Raw genomic sequence first — 19,925 nt, 5'->3', positions numbered from 1 at the left:
CGTGCGTTGGTGGTTGTGTTGCATTAGACCCGCCAATGTATTTTTAGCTTGTGTGAAAGCTTCCGTTGACAAAACCGTCCCCCATGAATCAGCATTTCAGTGTAACAACCGCATTTTTTTTCTAATCTCATTCGTATACAAGAAGGCAACATGGAGTTTTTCAAATTTCTATTTTAAACTATGACAAAACAATTTCAAATGCCATTATACATTTTAAATGGGGCTCAATATCATCAATTACCATATTTTCATGGATATAAGACGCAATTAAAAGTTTGACATTTTCTCCAAAATGGACAGGGGCGCCTAATAATGCGACTCGCCTTGTATATGCACCGAGCTCCAAAATCTGTCAATGTTGTTTTGTGGCTTTGATGAGGGGTTCGCTTGACTGACTGATGTTGTGCCAACATGCTGCTTTCATTGATGTCAAAGTGGGACGGGTGGGCGTGAAAGAGGACGCTACAGGTACGCCCCCGGTCGCTGTATATAGTATATAATATGTGCACTGTGCAAAAAAACATCTTGAAAATGGCACCTACATAGAGACACGCTAACGACGCACAGTTTAAACTGCAAGCTATCAGCTACGCGGAGGACCATGGGAATCGAGCAGCCGCAAGAGAATTCAAGATCAACTAATCCATGGCACCTGGTGCGTTCGTTTTATGAAACTGCGCCATCTATCCGTCCGGGCAAGGACGACCGCGGCGCAGCAACATCCGGCAGACTACATGTTAAAGCTGGCCAACGTATTACTATTATTTTTTAAACTACTGTCCGTTTTACCATGCCTGCGTCCAATCATACAATGCATTTTGTGTGTGTGTTGAATACAGAAATAGCACCCGTAACTGACACGACGCCTTTTAATACAGTGTCCCGCATGGTCGTGAAAATACAGTCAAAACAATGCTGTTAAATTTCCTTTCACGTATGCATGTCAATCACTAACGAAATTCAGAAGAGCTGAGTGTCGCCAGACATTTTGTGTGGTCCACAGTCGCTTCAAAATCTGCAATATAGCTGGTGTGCCAAGGATGAACCGACATATCGGGCTAGGGGGATTGGGGGGGGCGGGGTTTCATTGAACCTGCAGCTCAATCCCCACTGCCCCCCCAACTGCCATCCAAATCCCGCGTCATCCAGATTAGCACGCAAAGCGGCACATGCCTCCGAGCCGCCAGGAGAAAGACAGCGGCGGCGCAGCGAATTCCAGTAATTAATCCCAGATTACATGCGATGGCGCTCCATCAGGCCAGTGAGCGACATGAGCGTCTTGTGACACTGCCACGCGCGCGCAGTCTCTTCTTCCGAGTGTACAACATTTCTGGCAGATCCTTATTGCTACTTCAAGTCTCAATTACTTCCCGAACAGCAGCGGAATCCTCTGGGTGGTACACAGGCACATTACTCAGTAAATGACAGCTGGGTCATCGCCCATGGCAACGACGAATCACCCAACTACACTCGGCTGTAACGTCGGCGGACCGGCCAGGACACCTGTTGTGTTGCTTTAGGATGGACAAACTACACCATAATCCTTTCCGCCTGCCTTACGTTACAATGGATTTAAATCGCATACTGTGCTTCGTGAAACTTTTTTTTTTTAACTTTATGACAATCACTGAAACTTTCAAGCCATTCGCATGCCCATAAAACATGTAAGTCCACCTGAGAATAGTTGGCATTCCCTTAATATCCCATTTCTTTTCCACAGGCTCCATATTGGAACCGCAGCGAGCACAATAAGGGGGAAGAGTGACAGGGGGCGGCGTGGGCGCGGTTCTACGCCAAGAGCCCTTGCATTACGGTAATCATTTAGTCGTGACAAATTAATTAAAAGAATAATTAAATAAGAACACATTAAATATGGCAATTAGAAAACTTGTCCTACATGAGTGAATTGGAGAGAATTTAATAGGGGTAGCCAACGATGCGATGGAGTGTACCAAAACAATTTTTTATTTAATGCCTCTTCCACAATAAAACGCACGAGAGGAACGCTTGCAATAATGTTATGACGACATTTAACAGGAGAGAATAAAGGATCAAAACATCGATACGATAAACACGACTTTCCAGCCTTGAATACGTTCAGTTAAGTTTGTAAAACTGGCCTCTCGGGTTGTTGCCTAGCAACCCCAGCATTCTCGGGCAAATCCTGAAAATGCGGGAACACACGAGATGGCTCCCGGAGCGCCGTGACTCAGGTTGAGTAAAACGGGTCACAAGAAACGACGGGGTTAATTCCGAGATTATTCCCTCCATACATCCTCGGTGAGATGTGACTAATTTTAAAGTTGTACAGATGCACATTTAAGAAATACTTGAGCTTCGACTCGCATTTTTCTCGGACCTGTCTCATTTCAGCAGTCCGACCTCATCATCGGCTTTCCGAGAATAACACCAAATATGGAGTTAGTGCGTTCGACAGCCACATCCCTAATAGAGTGATATGTTCATGGAATAGGAATCAAATTCAGTGTCGATGCAAATGCACGAGTACAAAGCAATCAAACAGTTACAACCTGTCCAGGAGACATAAAAACAATGACCAACAGAGGGAGACACAATAGAGAAGCTTGACGGGTCGCCGAACAGCTGCCCGATTTTCTTAGATGAAAAAGAATAACATAAGGGGCGGGGAGACAAATCCCAAGTTTCACCCCGCTAATGGAGGGGGCGCAGTCGGGGATCGGAAAAAAATGTCTGCGACAGCCGTACGAACGGAGGGTGTTATCAACAGCGACTCATAATTGTACATGTGAGAGGGGAGGGAGTAATGGGCGGGGGCAGACGTAACAGGCCCGGACACAAATTTGTTTAGGAGCTGTCGCTCAGGTGATATTTTGCGTTGTGCTGCGAGACAAGTGACCGTAAATTTCACACTATGCGGCCGCCATCGGTTCATGTGAATAATTTTGGATTAAAACTTGAAATCATTGATAAACATGAGCAAAGTTTTCCTGTAGTCGACTCGGCAAAGCTGGATGAATTTAGTACTTGTAAAATGCATTTTTTTCCCCCCCTGAATTGGGCATACAGTAAAAACAGGAATGAGGAGGGACAGGAGGAAGCACAGTTTATAAGATCCTGCCCCTTTTTTGAAAATGACTCCAAATGTTTTTTGTTTTTTTTAACCACAGAAATTACATTTTATTTCTAAGGAGAAAATATTTTGGGTGTGAGGTGTTGCGGGAGCTCTGCACTCGAGTGAGTGCCATTCCGTTTTCTATTCCACGATCCGAAGGGCACTTTGAAGCGCCCCGCAGAAAACGAGGTGCTCCAGTATATCTGAGAAATTGCCTCCCATTTGTCATGCATAAGTTAATACGAGGGCGCCTCCGTCTTCCATTGCATCGGCGTTTATGCGGCATTCTGAACGTCCCTATCCGTACATCTTCATGTAAATTCAAATCTGCTCATCTCACACTGCAACAGGGAGTACGCGATCTCGGATGCAGCCGGCGTTAAATCTCGCTGAAACCGTCCCTGGGCTAACGTGCGTTTTTGCTTGCGCGAATGATGAGCTTGGAACAACTCGGCATAAGGCAACACCGTTCCGCCTGAAGGGAGTGAAAATGGAAGAAAAAGGCAGAGTTTTGCAAAAAAAATAAAATAAATCTAGGGTCGAGTTTTCCCAATTGTGTTCATGTTACTGGGGTTAAAAATCTACGATTCATGGGGAGCTGCTAGATTGTGTGGCAATATTTTCGTTAAGCATGTACACGACACTCCAGCTGACTGTGTAAGATTATAGTCGTCTTTTTGAACTTCCTGAAGGACGCACGGAAGCATTTCCCTGCTCTGATAAAGTCGGGTGAGAAACAAGTCTTTCAAAAGAATTTGCATTCCTATTCCAAAATCATTTTGGGAAGGATTTGAAGTCACCGCAGCACCGCCGGGAATCAGGTGATTTCCTGGGCTAACAATACGCAAAAGCCGCGGCAATAGACAGATAGCAATCAAAAGGTTTTAGCGGCAAGCCAAACGCAAACAACTTGACAAGCGCGGCGCTTGGAAAGTTTGTCGCCAAAGCCAAAGAGAAATATTGATGTCGGCGGTAGTGGCGGCGGGGTGAGCGCCGCCTTTCAGGGGGCATTACTCTAAGCCCGAGGTCTTCTGTTCCATCGCGGCGGCTCCATCTTGAATTATGAGATGTAAACACACAAAAAAAAAGGGGGGCGGGGGGGAGTGGAAGAAGCGGATAGAGCAGCCGTCACCACCACAACATTAGCGTCCAGGCCGGAGGGCTCTCAATAGCATCAATGGCTCTATTTGTGTACACGTGGGAATGATCCCTCCCATTGATCCCCTTTTCGTATAAGCGCTTTTAGAAAGCCATCGATTCTATCAGGCCGCTGTGTTCCGGGAAGCCCCATCAGACAAACGTGACACTTATTTATGTCCTCGGCTGCAAATGTAATAAATGAACGCCAACACAACTTGTCGCGCAGAGTCAATAAGTGCGGGCTCATTTAGCATTCAGCACATTTTAACTCCTTTAATGGATGATCAAGCGGTGAAATATTTCTGCGGATGACGCAAATGTGTCATCAGTTATGGGGATTGGAAGCTCACAGCGCCACCCCAGAAATGAGCATTTCGGTGGTTCGCGGCTGTGAAAGTAAACGATTTTGGAAGGCGGAGGGGCGGGGGGATAAGTTAGCATCAACCCTTGACAGGGGTAGTTGAAAGTTGTTCTCTGCAAAAGATTGAACGTCAACGTCGGATGACTTCAACCCTTTCAGGGACAGCGGTTACGACAGTGGACAGCTGATCATGTAATCAGGTCACGGGTGCATCAAAGGGTTAAAGAGGCGGCGGGTGCAGGTCACCTTGCGTTTTGGGAAACATGCTAAAAATGAGCTAGCATACTCCGAGTACACATTATATATACTATTATTGGTGCATGGACAGAAAATATAAAATAATGATAATACAAATCCTAACCAGACAAAATATTCTTCTCCATTGTTTTGCACTCGACATAAAGGAGGCGTCGTATTGTGTTCTGTCGTATTTGAAACTATGAGTAGATGACAGAGGGCACAAAGTGCTGGGATCAAAGATGACGCTGTTACGGCTAGCATGACGTCATGCACGTTTACCACAAGCTGACGTCGAAAGTAAACAAGAGACTGCAGTTTCCTCAGAGCTGAAAGTTCGCCCGTTGGCCAAGAGCTCACATACAGTAAGGTTGGTTCAATTCTTTCTATAATTCAATAACAACGACAACAACCACAAAAACAGTCACAATGATTTGAATCAGTGTAACATTCTGCGGTTAAGCTTGCATGGGAAAAAAAACGTCCTCTCAATACAATCATTTTTTAATCATTCCCTACTGATGCGGACTCTGTTTAATCTTAGCACGCACGACACGATTCTCCGACTCATCAAACCGCAGGATGCGTTTAGTTTCCAGAATTAGATGAAAATCCAGAAAGGCAGCGACGCAGAAGGCACGAAGACGGTCTCGAAATGGCCTCCGCGACAAACAGCTGAAAAGCAAGGGGGTCGTTTACTGGCCTGCATTATTAGGAGCACATCCTGCCTGACTTTAAAGCGTTTATGGCGCAATTTCATTGTTTGATGACGCCTCCATGACCACCGGCCATTTGTGTGACAAAATACTATTAATATGCTTATGAAGGGCCAAAAGGCATGCACAAATTTGAATAACAAACCCGAAAACCAATGCGCTCAGCAACTTTGAAGTGCAACACAAAGAGGGTGAGATAAGGATTTTTCCTTGAAATCCATCCATTAGGACACGCGGGCGCACATTACTTGTCAGGCGCCATTTAATGCCTCCCATCAAGTCGCCAATAAACTTCGTTTCCTCTCATAGAAATTGGACGAAGGAAGCAATATGAGTTTTCAGAATGCATGTGTTGCAAGATAAAAGTAAAAAAGGTGCTTTTGTACTTATTATTTTCATTAAAAAATAAAAAGGCTGCAGCTGTTGGCTTGTTTGGAGTAATCACATGAATCCACCGTGAACGTAATGAGGGCACGACAATAACACGCTCTGGCTTGAATGGCCCGTTTGTTTCATGTTGAACCTTGTTGACGAGCATCGCAATTGTCTCAAACTAGACGAGTAGCACCCGAGTTTTTCTTTACCAACTCAAATATATATCGTATCCAGCGAAACCATCTTCCGCATTTCACACGATGAGAACTGCTTTCAGTCCTTCCACCTGTGAACAGTTACTCCATCCCCAGATTTGTCATCAGTTTAATTCACACACACATGCACGCACGCACACACACACGCATAAGCGCGCACGCACACACACACACACACACGCACACATCTGAGCAGACCATCAGAGGTTGTAAAAGTGTAAAGTCATAATGCTCCCCGCCTTGGGGCTTATTAGGAACCATAAAACTCGTATGATACCTTCATTCGTATTCTCCGTAAACACACCGGCACATATTTTAGCAGCTGCCCCCAACACATCTGCAAAACTCTAAGCCACCGTTTTGTGCCGCATGATTGATTTGCAAAGTAGGCCGGGGGGCCGCCAACATATAGGATGAAAGCGAGGATTTGCTTCCGCGTGTGTACGCAAATTGCGGGATCAGATCGCCGCGTTTATGTTGTCAGGCACGGACTCGGCACGTCGGCAAATTTTGGGGCTCGCGCTCCACGCTGACGTCTGAGTAAGCTGCAAAAAAATTGGAGCTGGCATTGATTATGGCAGTCAAGGAGGCAGAAAGGCTTCGGTAAATTGACACTGGCAAATTGGAAACCTGCCGAATAATAAAAAGCCAATGGCATTCTTCACAGAAGGGACGTACAGGAGAAAAATGACAGCGACTCAAGCCTTCCCAATTACAGGGGTTAGCCAGCTATTGAGGGAATGTGATGTCGAGGGAGGATTATGCGGTTTTAAAACAAGCCGTGACCGTGACAGCCAATCGAAAAAAACGGCCACGTCAAATGGTCCCATAACAATCCGGACTGTGAGGGCTGCAGTGTACATCTCTGGCCGTGCCACTTTGTGAAAGATCATCATTACACAGATGCATTGGACACCGCCCTATTTTTTTTAGATTAAAAATTATTTTGATAGTTTGTAGTCTTCATACCCCCCCCCATTCCCTTCTCATATAATGCCATTATAAAACAGAATATCAACAAATGTCAATAAGTCATGAATCCGTACCAGTTTTTTCATCAAGCCAGTGAAAGAAATTTATTTTCCATGTTTTATCAAGTATGTGCTGAGGCTGCATTTAAGCCATTTGGATTTTTTTGTTCAATCAGAGCTTTTTATGAACAGTCGTCGTTGACTTAAACGCAGCTTCTAAGGTCAACAGAATGCATCTGTCAAGTGACACGCATGCCCGCAGAAACATGGCATGAAGGGTGACACTTTGGTTGAAGCTTAATGACGGTTTATTTTGCAACTTTTTTTCTGTTCCTCCGATCACCATTGCTCGATTCGACATACACGCCAGATGATTGCAACCAGAGCGTCAAATCCAGCACATATCCGATTTACATACACATACAAAATAGGCATGGGCTGGATTGGGAAAAAAAGACAAAGAATCTTTTCTGTACTGTTCACATGAACAAATCCAATCCATGTCATATACATGATGGGCGAAAAAAAGAAAAGAAAAAAAGAATTTGAATGATGACACCGTTCTATGGTGTCGTGTGCACCAACTGATGCGACTAGGCTATCCCCCCCTTCTCGAATACCTTTGCATAGTAAGCGTACAGCGTTAAATTGCCGTGCGCTTCAACAATGCTCAAAGTAGGCCAGAAAGAGACTGCGTCGGAAAATAATAACAAAAGGTGAGCCCCAGCGCTTTCTCGGGGGCTCAACTCGCTCTCCCTCTTTGCTCCGACTCAAACAAATTGTGCCGTGTCGGCACTCTGCAAATATGTCAGCGCCGGGTATATGCGCTCACTTGTAGTGTTTTAACAAGATACAATAATAGAAAACGCACACATTACCCTGCAAACTGATGACTAGAACAAGCGGGATTGCGTAAAAAGTCAACACGCCCATATTCAAATGCCACTTTCTTGGGACCAAAAAAAAAAAAGGGAGGCCACGATAAATCATTGGAAAACTTTCTCCACCATTAATGTGATGGGCACCATGCAGCAAATTAAAGCAGCCACTTCAAAGTACCCAAAACTGCCATTAGCCGAAAATGTGTGGGTTGCCTGTCACATCCTCAGCGGGGATGTGTCGTTACAAAAAAAGCAGACGCAAAATTTGAGGCACTGCAAGAACATTGGACCCATCGCCCTGTTAACAAGTTGGCGCCCCCCAGGCAGCCGGAAGATAAAATTACGGATATCAAAGTCTTTCTTGCCCTTGTCGCAAATGGTTTGATAAAATTTACATGCGCACACACAGACACTTACCTCTTGACAAGTGATGAGGAAACAAGCAGCCCTAATTCTTGGATGTGGTATCAGTGACAGGACTGCATAGGAAGCACTTGCCCTTGGCCAGCATGCACACATTACGAGTGGAAGTGATCCAAGATGGCAGTGTGGCGTCTTGTTTGACCTGAGGGGGGGAGACAGACAAAAGGATTTTTTGTGTCAAAAACATGGCGCATGATGCTGTGATGACTTGAATAAACACAGAGTCGGGAAGACAGGTGCGGCAGTGAAATCCTCACATATTTGGGGAGTTTTGCTAAGCGGTGGCCATGAGGATGCAAAACAACAACCTTCTCACAACGTAGTCAGACGTACTTCCTGGTGGCCAAAAAAAAAAAAAAAAGAATGAAAAAAAACGAGCCAATCGTCACATTCAAAATAAACTTTAAATTAAAATTAAGTTAGGTGGCAGGACAAGTCTTTGTCGTCATGATCTGCAGTTGAACTCAACGATAGTCATCCTGGCACCGAAATAAATAAATAAAATGGACTCACATCGGATGGGCTCACATGACGATTTTTTCCAAATGTCTGCTTTCAGTAACTCTTCAAATGCAAATTAAGTGGATGGGGGAAGGAACACTGACAAATAATTGTTTATTTTGGTTGTAATCTGCAAACTACAACCACGATAGTAGATTAATGGCATTAGCAAGGTGTTCATTCACTCAGGTGAGTCAGCATTTTAGAGACACAGTACTTTGCTTGCACTTCCTTTTGGACGATAAAACAATGAAAAGACTGTTGAAGTCGATTAAAATAAATAGCACTGAATGACGGAACGTGGGGTACTTGGAAAGTCGGTGATTCGCTCTTGTGAGTGAGCACTGACTGCGCTCCGAGCAAGAAGCCACCCTCCTCCAAATCAGCGCTGATTGAGTGCAAGAGTGTCGCAGCCCGCAAGACAGCAGTTAGCCAAACAACCAACAGGAAGACGCGATGAGATGACGTCAACGATTCCACGAAGTTTCCGTTTTGTTTTTTTTAACCATTATTTCCCAACCAAGGCACAAATTTGATCTGAGAAAAATACGGCAAGGCAACAAACAAAAAAATGTTACAAAAATTAGCACTAGTACAACAGCCTCTTACTAATAACGGGTCCCTACTCGAATGTAATATATTTTCTCCCATGTCTGTGACACATAAGGACGGGCAGAAAAAAAATAAAGGCAAAACTGTGAACTAGTTGACATCTGCACACTACTTGTACTTCTAGTGAATCGCCAAATATTAACTCGACCCATTCCGAATTGTCATTAGCAGTGCTAGGAGCACACAGTCAAATCGTGCACATTTTTGCCTCACCAGTAATCTGTAGTTGTTCTATTCCATTAGTGAGGAGAAAGAGGATACTAGTACGAGAAATTTTAAGCTCCATAAGGGTTTTATGGAGAGTAAGAGTATTCAGTGCACTAGTAGAATTGTAAGTTGAATGACTGCGTTTTTCCCCCCACCACCACCACGAGCTTCCACTACTTTATGACATTTCTGCATATCTTAGGTCAACTTTGGCAGAGTGGTAGGACGACTCCATGTTACTTGTGCGGATACAGTACCCCGAATATTTGTTAGGTTTACTAATGTTACTTATGCGGCTACAGTGGACAGTGTATCATGTGATCAGGGTTCAGGGTGCATGAAAGGGTTCAATTGCTCACTCATGGGCCAAAAGTCAATTACTGCATTTCAGTCGTTCTAATAGTGGGCTGAACTGTCGTATTCGTGAGGACAACGAGCATACTGGTTAGCTGGATATTCAGGATATTGACTAATTGCCGCAGCATTTTTCTATACCGTGCATCCGAGATCATCCATGATCCTATTTGAGCGCTATCTGGCCAGCGAAGCGTCTCACGTGTCGCCAACACCAGCAAACTCTCAAACTGGACATTTCCTGCGGCCTCATTAATGAAATTGAAGTAAGTTGAAAGCAAATGAGCCTCCCAGGAAGTTGAAACAAAGTGCTAAAAAGCGGGGGTTAATTGAATTGTAAGCCTTGTCACACAAGATTACCACGTGCTCCAAACAGCACTTTAATTGCGTTCTCGCCATGTGGATTCATTTTTGCCCGCTAATTACAGCTCCTCTGTCCGTGCATTTTAATGCACTATGACAGACAGGAAAAAAAAAAAGAAAAAACACCAATACCACCACCACAAGATTTGACGTGTTTGTACCGACAACCCAGGATTAAGATGACGGATTTTGATCATGATTTTTGCATGACTATAAAGGAATTGGATGCTCCAATGAGAGGAGACAGTGAGAGCTTCCTGGAAGAGCGATTTCTTTCTTTTTGTTGACATTTTTCCAGACACCGGAATGAAATCACAGCCGCCTTACTTCTCACAGTTCCGGATCGTCATTAGCCTGATGGACGGCAGAGCGGGACAGCAGGAATGACTGATTACATTATGGGGCCATTTGCCACAGACTGTACATTGACATAAATAGTGCAAACAAACAATAACTGTCCATGTGACCCATCTCCTGTGGCGTGACGAGCCGGGGGTTCAAACTGCGGTCTGGAAAGAGAGAGAGAGAGAGAGAGAGAGAGAGAGAGAGAGGGAGGGAGTAAGGGAGTAAGTAGCCTGCAACTGAATTTAGACCGGACAACAAAAATAAATAAATAAATACATAAATAAAAAGGAGCAAATAAAAGGAGCAAGCACTCAGAATCTCTCTCATTTCCAGCCATCCCGTCATCAGGAATGCTTGAATGGAGCCATTATAGCGTCCTGATCCGACAAATATGGGACGTTTCTCTGATGATGCGAGGACAAAAAAACAAAAACAAACAAGCGGGGTAGCCAGCTTTAGAATTTGAAAGGAAGACGCATCTAGATGGAGGTTAGGACCCCCTGCCAGGGGTTTTAGGACTGAGAGGGGTTTCAAGTCTCCGAAATATACACAATATCTTTTCTATCATTATATGTGGCGATACCAAGGCATGACCGTGAAAAATTGACTTCGTAGCCCTCTAGGATGCCAGTTTCACTTAGCGACATGAAATTTGGTGGGCAGGTCTATCCTGAGAAGACCCGCAAAAAAGTCTCAAATCCAGCACGTAAAAAAAGTCGAGAGTAGGCAACTATTAGAATAGTACTACTTATGCCACACCAGCTAGCTAGCTAGCTAGCAAAACGCTTTGATTGGCTTCTGCTAAGATAGACTTTTGACAAGTATCATTCTCATGAAGGGAGGACGAGGAAAGATAGAGAAGCCATGCTAATTGTTAAATGTAAACGTAAGCAAATGTCACCGTCTGTGAAGGCTGAAATTGCCTCTCACTTTTAGAAGGGCGTCTCCCAGATGAAGCTCAGCCCACTTGGCAAGGTCAATGATTTCAACAATTATCCGTAATGGCAACAAACCCACGGTAGAATTTGAGGCCGTCAGATTGAAAGATGATCGTATACGGCTTCGGGGCGCGGCACATCCTGAACTGGAGAAGGCACTTTTCATTTGCTGACAATGTTTTCAGAGATGAAGTAAGAGTCCTACAGTTCTTTGTTTCGTGTCATATTAAATGTTTTTTTTTCATATACATTTATTTGCAATTGGCATGTTTATACTGTCTACATGTTCATGTTTTTACATCTATAAATGTTCATACTGCATTATACATCGTCGGTGGCGGCCATTTTCTTGGAAATGCTTACAATGAACTACCGTTATTACGTTGCATCGACGTGTCCTGAGTTTTGATTTTGCGATCTGCACAATAATTGTTCTCAAAATTACATTACAGTTTGGTCCTCTTTAATTTTAAATTATTTATCAATTTAGGTCTGCGCCTAGACAAGAAGATGTAGTTTGCTGCTATACACAAAGTGAATTTAAGAAATAAAAACACCTGATTATATAAAAAAAAGAAATACAATTGTTACATTGTCATATTTTTATGATTTAATAAAATCCTTTGCTTCAGGTCCAGATGAAGTCATTGATTGCAAAACTGCTCCACAAAAGAAAAATATGAATGTGTGTGTGAATGTGTGTGTGCATGTGTGTGTGTGTGCGCGTGTGTGTGCGTGTGTGCGCGTGTGTGTTTGCGTGTGTGTGAGTGTGTGTGTGTGCGTGAGTGTGTGTGTGTGTGTGACCTAAAAATCACATTTTACGGTCCAGGCTTTTCAATATCAACACAAAAAAACAAAAAACATGTTTTTGTACAAACTGCATCCAGACATTTGTCAAATGAGGCCCGTGTTTACTTTTTTGCGTAATGAGGCTCGTCAGTTAGTAATTCAGACCTCAAGACGCTCTTTAACTCACAGTGCGAGTCTCTATCCGCTCTCTAATAAAACTGGAAATGGCCCATTTATATGAAGGGAAGGAGCATATTTTATTCTTCGGCGCTTTGAACGAAGCCATTAAGTGTTGATGTTGTTGTCGAAATTGTTATTGATGCAACTGGGTGATTGCTAAATAATTAGTGATGATACGCGCCGAAAATGCCGCATCCGATCAGCCGTCGGCCCGCCGCTTGCGGCCATCTTTCAACCGATGTCCCACCCGAAGAGAGCCGCCAAGAGAGCCGCCATTGGCCCGCAGGTCCAGGTAACGATGAAAGTGGCGATGCTTTATCAAAGGAGCACATTTGCAACTTCCTGGATCTCATTCCTTCCCTACTCCATCAACAAAAACCTACAAACATCACGACTAAAACCCTGCAATGCTGTTGTTGTTGTTCTAATTAATACGCCGCGTCTCGGGCACACTCGAGGTAATTAACTTTTTTTTTTTTTTTTTTTGCCGGCGCTGCACAGCAGATGGTGATTGAAAATACAAGGATGAGTCCCTCAATCAAGCGCCATTTGTCAGTGGCCATTAATTATCCAGCGAAAGAATACATCCGGTCCCCAAAGTTGATCGTTTAGAAGGAGAAGAAGAAGACTGTCCGTCTGTTCCTCATTACTCTTTAACGGCAGAAAGTGCTGAAACTCGAATGTCGCATGGGGAGATTGCAATTTTAATAGCACTGTCATTATCTTTTTCCCATAAGGTGGCATAAAAGACTCAGAAGAAGAAAACAGAAGGGGGGCGGGGACGGGGGGGGGGGTGATCATCATCTATCTGATGATGAAAGGGTTCAAAAGTGGGTTCGAAATGATGAAATGGACAACCAAAAACCAACAGATGATTGGTCGATAACAATCCGGTTCTTGTGAAATCAAACTCCGGGGGGCATCTTCTTTTGAGCTCCAAGTTGGACTCTCGCTTGCTTGAACAGACTTGACGCCGGCGCGCTCCATCATTGACCGCGTAGTTCCAGATAATCAGCTCGGAAGATAAAATGCAACGACTGTCATCAGGATTCATGCATTATTCACCGTGTCCAATCAAAATGCATTCTTGTGGATGCTTGTTTACAGTACATTTCCCGTATGTGCCACTGCCCATAAAAAGAGCAATCTTTTGAATGCAAGAATAACAACTGTTAAGGAATCTATTCCTTACTGTGATTTTTTTAGCTCCTCTCTGTTGTTGGTTCTGTTCAAACACTTGAAACAAATAATGTAGAATGCTGTTGAAGGTATTTCCTGCTTGCTGTGATTACAATAACCTTTCGTGCCCCTTGACCCCCACCTCGGCAGAGTCCCTGAAGGCCGTCAAGTTCCCCCGGGGAGGGAATCTTCTCTCAAAATTTACGCACAGCCGGAGAGGTCTGGACTTTCCCAACATGCCAAGATCGAATTGCATCGACTTTTCTTTGTTTCAGGGATTTGCATGGAGGCGTAACTCCCCGCCTCTCGTTATCATATTGTCTCTCTATATTCTCATGACTGTACTTTTTTTCTGGGCTTCCCGATGAAATCTGAAACTCTCAGGAGCCCGAATCGATTCGTAAACTTCAGAAAAGAAAAAATAAAACCTTCGAAGGTACTGTTCATCATCTCCAGCCTGTATTTGGATAACCAACATCCTCATGATCCAAAATTTAAGAACACACGGAGGAAGAGAAAGGTCGACTCGCCCCCAACACAACAAATGACCATTTTCAGAACATAAACCGAAGAAATTCAATGTTATTTTTGCTCGTTCACCCTTTCGGAGACAGCGGTCACTACAGTGGACAGCTTATCATGCAAGCAGGTTACAGTTTATCATTATTGGCGCAGGAAAGGGTAATCTTCTTCCATAGAATGTTGAGTTGGGTTTAGATCCGTCCTTATCAATGTTTTCATCCAATTGTTATTACATGTCAGATTTGGCTCGATAGTCTTCACATTTCTTTGTTGCGCACACAAAAAAGTCCAAAAGTGGACCCGGGATATGATTCGTTTTGCCACCCACCCCCCCAAAAAAGTTCGAAATATTGTCTCATGTGACCAAAGGACGCTTTGTGTCTTTTGCAGATTTCAGACTTGTCATTGTCAAGTTATTTCAGTCAGCATTATGGATTTTTCTTTCATTCCAACAATTGTGTTCATGTTTTTATGATGTGAATGTGAAGGAAAGAAAGATGCGGGGGGGGGGGGGTAGGGGTTGCGCGGGGCTATAAAGGTGATGGAGCGAATTCCGAGAAGGGTTTCATCGCATGAAAAGGGCAAGCAGAGCGGAGACCTCCTGCTGAAATGAAAGCCCGTCGCTTCTCTTCCTCGGAGGCCAAACGGCAGCCTTAATAAGAAAATAAAAATAAACACAACAACACCCTCCCTCCCCGCCGTGGTTCAAATTTAATGCGCATCCCCCCCCCCCCCCCCCCTCCATATTTTCTCTCGGCCAGAAAGCGGAAGAAAGGGGGAAATCAAAACACATTTTTCAATATCTATGGGGCATTTCTTTGCGCGATTTCTGTTTGGAGGCCGTTCCCAATGGTTGCTGTTATTGAGCTTGCTGTGAATGACTATCTTCTGGTTTCTACGCGCACTTTGGTTGATTTCTTTTTCCCCTGAACTGGGGGAGCAGGGGGTTGGGTGGTGGAAATGCTTTCAAATGTTCGAAATGAAGCACAAATGTGATTTTCGTCCTCCCGCTCGAGAAAGAAATGGCCATTATCAACTGGCTCCCTTGTCCTAATGAAACCGTTCTCTCGGACGTTTTAATTAACTCGCAGGCTAAGTCAAGCTGTGGACACAGACTGCGGCGGTGTCACCTCCCGGATGATCGGAATACCAAAGAGGGAGGGACATTTGCAAGTTCCGCGATGGTTCCGCTCCCGTCAATCTTTTCATCCTTTGACCCCCCCAGGTGGAGGCAAAAAAAAAAAAAAAAAAACAGCAAAAATAATGACCATGATTAAAAAAAAAAAGTCACATTTTTCCCTTTATTGGCATGGTGAGGCTGATGAGAATTGCACATGAAAAATGAAATTCACAAGAAATTCGTACAATAGGTAGAACCACAAAGGCATCAGTAAGGCAACGTGGATAGGACACACACGCGCACACACACACGCACGCACGCGCACGCATGTTTCTATTCCCTCTCCAAGCATACAAACACCTGGCTAAAAGCGCACTCGCACATATTGTCCTTCCAAAGAAAACAAGATCACCCGACGACAAAGCAGTGGCAGAATCCTCGGTAGGTCACAATATTAAAAATTGCTCAAATATATTGCTACTCTAGGCCATTTACAAAGCAGTTTATTACACTGATTAAAGCCGCACATCTATGAAACGTGACACCATTACCCAGGACAGCCAACGAAAAGAAAACAATTCATGGAAACAGTTTGGCGTCCGTGAAACGGACCCACGAGCTCAGCATTTAGTTTTTTTTTGTAATGTTATCAGCACCGTCTCGTTGATCGGCCATGCACACAAGTAAACCACAAACACGTTCACGTCAAACACGGTCGGTCGGAAGTTTGCCGTACACGGATGTCACAAAGGTCGTGCGTGCGTTTACCAGCACGGAGACGTCTTAAAGGGACCGGCTGGCATGTGGGGCGCTGACATCACAGCGGCTGGGTAATGGGTCAAAAAAAGAAAAAGAAAATAGCTGGAAAAAAAATAAAGAAAATAACACAACAATCAGCGCTAAAATACAATTCAGAAAAATAATTTATTGCTTTTTATATATTTTCCCCCCTTTTTATTTAGATTATTATTACTCATCTTGTTATTACTGCGAATAATATCAGTAGTATATGTTTTTTTTCTTTTTTACAAGATCTTTTTTTTTAAAAAAAAGAAAATAAATTCAAAAAAGGAAATTGTAAACTTTTTTGTTTGGCATTCACTTAATCGAGCAAGAGTGGAGACGCAACAAAGTCTTTTGAGAGCGACGCGAAATTCCTGCAAAGAAACCCCGATTATTGCTTTCTGTTCTACTTGAAAGGAAAACCAAGCAAGGAAGTGCTGCGGACTCAATGAAGTGAGACTGGGATGAAGCTACTGATTGTTCCGGAAAAAAGGCATAAAAAGTTGTACGACTTCCCGACCTTGGAAATTATTGGACACCCTGTCTCATGATTGAGCGTTAAATAAAACTCCAAAATAAATACTTTTTTTTAAGTCATGTAAAATGTAGCCCATAAATATTGCTGATTCAATTATGAAAATAAATACATAAATATGCAATTTCCACTGATTGAAAAGATTCCAATGCATCATCCTCTCCCTGTGTTGAATCAATGACGACCATACAAAGCACGAAAATCAAAGAGCTACGTTGACATATACATGTATATACGCACATATATATGCACATACATACATACATACACACTGTACACACACATATAAATATATGCCGTATACAGTATACACACACAAAATCGTGATTGCTTTAGAAATCATCCATAAAAAATGGGGTTGTTTGTTTTTACAATCATTAAAAACAAAGAAAAAACACGTTTTACACATTGAAGTAAAACACAGAGAAGCCTGACTGAATAACTTAAAAAAAAGAAAATAAATTTGTTCACGTGTTGCCTCAAAGATGAGCAATCGCCACTTTACTTTTTTTTTTTTTTTTACAATCATCATATGTCTCCGAAACATCATGTCAGCGCACAGTATGTTTTGCAGTATCGTAATTACTATCGACATCCATCGACAATCGGAATTAAGAAAATGTTGTTTCCCCGCATTTAAAAAAAAAAAGGCTGCGTTTTACAGTGCATAGCTGTAACACATAAACAACTTTATTCCCCAACTTTACATGAACATAAAAAATATTCCTTTTTAGAGTTATTTGTATTGTATACACAACTACAGTTCTCTTTCAAATGTAGACAACAAGAGATACAATTCCCCCAAACGCTTTTCAACGCTTGCTTTTGAAATGTAACACCAGTTCCAAAGAGACTGAAAAACAGCAAGAGCCCCCCCCCCCAAAAAAATTTTTTTTTGTTTAAACAAGAGCAAAATAATCAATCTGGCTGAACAAGCTGCATTTTTTTCAGCTCCTCCAAAGAATTGTGGGTCTTGTAGTGCTTTGGGGGAGGGGCGGCTTGTGGTTGGGGAAATCACTTTTTCTTCTTTTTTTAAAACCTCCCCCCACCTGCCTTCTTTTTTTTTTTTTTTGATTCTACAGCAGTCAAAGCCGTGCAGCAGGTACTGAGGGTTTGCTGGCTTTCCCAGAAGTCATGTCCTCAGCTCTTCAGCAGCTATGTTCATGTAAACTTCGTTTCGGATAAATTCTGATAGATAGAGGTCTATAGACGTACTCTTCTTAAATACTCCACCACATATAGTGTAAAACTTCTCAGTGTCTCGTCATCCCAAAAAAAAAACTAAAATAAGAGATGCGAGTGAGGTATTGGGAGTCCCTCGGGAGGTTAGGGGAGTGGGGCCGGGGGGTGGCGAGTTGTGAGGGTGAGGATGGCTCGGGTATGGAACCCCGAGAGGGTTACCTTCTCAGGCTGCGCTGGGCCTCCCTCAGCAAGCTGTCGAAATCCAAGGAGTCATACTTGCTTTTGGTGGAGGCGGGGTCAAAGTCGTCCGAATGGGAGTCTGTGGAAGTGATGGGATATTACTTGAAAATTAACATTTATAATTCATACAGACTTCAGATTTCAAAATAAAATAAAATAAAAAATTGGCCGCAGAATCTTAATCTTGCTGCCGGTGGAGAATCAGGTTGAGCTTTAAAACTACATTTCAATTTCTGAATAAAGATTTTGGGATTGTTCGCTTTGAAGAAAGATTTCTTGTGCGGTGACCCACAAAGGGAGACATTCACTCGGAAATGTTACATTTTAAGGCAGCGGTCCCGCACTGGTACCGGTCCGTGGGCACAGAAAGAACAAATATCTTACATCCATTTAATTTATTTCGGAATCTGAAAGATGCTTTATTTTGAAAAATTACCGGATTCTCTTGTTATATTAGTCTACAGTAAGTCACTCTTGACGCAGGTGAAGGCGGTGCTTCGCGGTCACGTGATAGGTTACTGCTAAAATGAAACCCAAGAGCTCGCAAAATGAGTCAAAAGCACAAACGTCTTTGGAAAGTTCCTTTGGGAAGGGAAAAAGGCCCAGCCAGGAGACCGAAGAGAAGCCTACGACTTTCAAGAAAAACAAAGCTACATTTTATAGACAGTATTAGGAGTCCTCCTCAAAATACGGATTTATCTCAAGGGGAGATTCCCACGCACCAAGCCCACTTTGCATGATATGTGGCGACGGTGAGTCGTAATTTTCATGCACTTTATCTTATTTTGAGGGCATGTTTAAACGTTACCAGAGCGACCAGAGAGTGTTGCGGCCAGATAAGACATTCCTCACGTCATGATTTGTGTTTATTATTATGTTTCGAAAATACCACCGTTTTCACACAGGTCATATCGTATTATTTTGTTATATTTATCCGTCACACCTTAAAGGCCGGTTCTTAAAATTAAACCGGTCCGTGGGGCAAAAAAGGTTGGGGAGCGCTGTTTTAAGGGACGGGAGGGAGTTGACGTGTTTCTGGGCTAAAAAGGATGAAAGAGAGTGGAGCTTGCTGTGTAAACATTCAGTTTTTTTCCTTTTTTTTTGTGTGAGTGATGGATGACTTGGCTTCATCACCTCATCTCACCATTTACGGCATTTCCGGTTTTCTTCATAAGGCAAAGATGTTTTAAAGATATATGGTATAACTGTCTTTGTTTTTTTCGTTTTTGAGTAAACCTCAGCTGGGAGTGGCGTTAAAACAGCTCGAAGCCACTTTTTGGAATTGTTCAACTCCGATCGATCGCAACGACGGTTCTTATCTTGAGAAACGTTTATGTCGGGTCACTTGTATCTCAAGGCACCAGCGGTTTACTCCTTTAATTTGAGCAAAATGATCAGGAAATTTCACATGACCAGATTTCTTCAAGCTAGGGTGTGTTACCTTGAGAATGATGGTAGTTGTCATGTTTAAGATGATCTTATTTACATCCCGTCATACAACCTCAATAACAAGTTACGGTATCATGTCAGAAGTAGAAATACGACAATACAAAAAGTGCGCGGTTAGAAGAAACATCGTGGTAGACAAACAATGAGAGCGCATCCCGCGATTCGATTTTGGCGTTTTCAGCGTGGGAGTATTTTCTCCCCAAATTCCTTTGA

At 43.2% G+C, this 19,925-nt stretch overlaps 1 protein-coding gene and 1 long non-coding RNA gene across 18 annotated transcripts in view; both read right to left on the bottom strand.

The window, feature by feature from the left end:
• LOC147209160 (uncharacterized) overlaps positions 1 to 9,316 on the bottom strand; it is a 74,588-nt gene extending 65,272 nt beyond the window's left edge. The window contains exons 1-2 of one of the 2 annotated variants that reach the window (XR_015100299.1): positions 9,224 to 9,316; positions 8,408 to 8,555 (exon numbers count right to left, since the gene is read on the bottom strand). This is a non-coding gene — a long non-coding RNA (uncharacterized LOC147209160). Of the gene's footprint in view, positions 1 to 8,407; positions 8,556 to 8,670; positions 8,767 to 9,223 lie in introns of those variants that run through there. The other variant, XR_015100298.1, reaches the window with a different exon arrangement.
• Positions 9,317 to 15,690: 6,374 nt separating this feature from the next.
• Positions 15,691 to 19,925, bottom strand: part of ppargc1a (peroxisome proliferator-activated receptor gamma, coactivator 1 alpha) — a 118,120-nt gene continuing 113,885 nt past the window's right edge. For all 16 annotated transcript variants that reach the window (XM_086104834.1, XM_086104831.1, XM_086104833.1 and 13 more), the window contains one exon: positions 15,691 to 18,342. In XM_086104834.1, the coding sequence (XP_085960960.1) occupies positions 18,239 to 18,342 (104 nt within the window). In that variant the 3' untranslated portion in view covers positions 15,691 to 18,238. The remainder of the gene's footprint in view (positions 18,343 to 19,925) is intronic.

The sequence above is a fragment of the Hippocampus guttulatus genome, chromosome 2 (assembly GCF_054856545.1).
Source record: "Hippocampus guttulatus isolate MCC_2025c chromosome 2, RoL_Hgut_1.0, whole genome shotgun sequence".
Classification (NCBI taxonomy): Eukaryota; Metazoa; Chordata; class Actinopteri; order Syngnathiformes; family Syngnathidae; genus Hippocampus; species Hippocampus guttulatus.
The sequence above is the reverse complement of the archived record's forward strand: the minus strand, read 5'-3'. Positions and strand labels throughout refer to the sequence as shown.